Raw genomic sequence first — 827 nt, forward strand, 5'->3', positions numbered from 1 at the left:
CTCTGTGCGACCCCATTGAGGGCAGCCCACTAGGCTCACCCGTCCCTGGGATTCTCCAGGCAAGAACACTGGAGTGGGTTGCCATTTCCTTCTCCAATGCAGGAAAGTAAAAGTGAAAGTGAAGTTGCTCAGTCATGTCCAACTCTTAGCAACCCAATGGACTGCAGCCCACCAGGCTCCTCTGTCCATGGGATTTTCCAGGCAAGGGTACTGGAGTGGGGTGCCACTGCCTTCTCCACTAGTATTACGTAATTTCCATAGAAAGACTACATGAAAAGCAAATACACTGTGCTTAATTTTACTCTTCATTCCTTTGAACCCTGATGGTTTGCCCTTACCCTTTGGTTTCACTGAAACCTTATGCTTGACCAGTTGTTTGACATGAACATTTCCCAGGCTGTATTTTGGCATATATATAAACACGGTATAGAAGCTGCAGTGATAACAACTTACCAGTTGTGAAGAGCAGTTTTCTAGGATCCTGAAGAAAAAGAAAAAAAAAATGTCTGAAAAATACAACACTGATCAACACAAAATTCTGCAAGGAGTCTGTGAGCGATAAGAGCCATGTGTTAGGCATGTAGGATACTGTCCTCCCAACGGAAATAACAGAGATTCAATTAAGTTTCATAATGTTTTTACAATGCTAGGGGAGATTATGGTGGTGGTGCTGTTAGTTGCTCAGTCATCTCCTACTCTTTGCCACCCCATGGACTTTAGCCTGCCAGGCTCCTCTATCCATAGAATTCTGCAGACCAGAATATTGGAGTGGGTTGCCATTCCCTTCTCCAGGGGATCTTCCCAACCCAGGGATTGAATTCATTTAC

The 827-nt window shown here is 44.6% G+C and overlaps 1 protein-coding gene across 1 annotated transcript in view; it reads right to left on the reverse strand.

The window, feature by feature from the left end:
- LOC104980051 (NADPH oxidase 4-like) overlaps positions 1-687 on the reverse strand; it is a 31,167-nt gene extending 30,480 nt beyond the window's left edge. The window contains exon 1 of the mRNA XM_010828622.1: positions 454-687. Coding sequence (XP_010826924.1) covers positions 454-580 — 127 coding nt within the window. The 5' untranslated portion in view covers positions 581-687. The remainder of the gene's footprint in view (positions 1-453) is intronic.
- Between the last annotated feature and the right edge of the window lie 140 nt (positions 688-827).

Source organism: Bison bison, unplaced genomic scaffold (genome assembly GCF_000754665.1).
Source record: "Bison bison bison isolate TAMUID 2011002044 unplaced genomic scaffold, Bison_UMD1.0 scf7180017858676, whole genome shotgun sequence".
Classification (NCBI taxonomy): domain Eukaryota; kingdom Metazoa; phylum Chordata; class Mammalia; order Artiodactyla; family Bovidae; genus Bison; species Bison bison.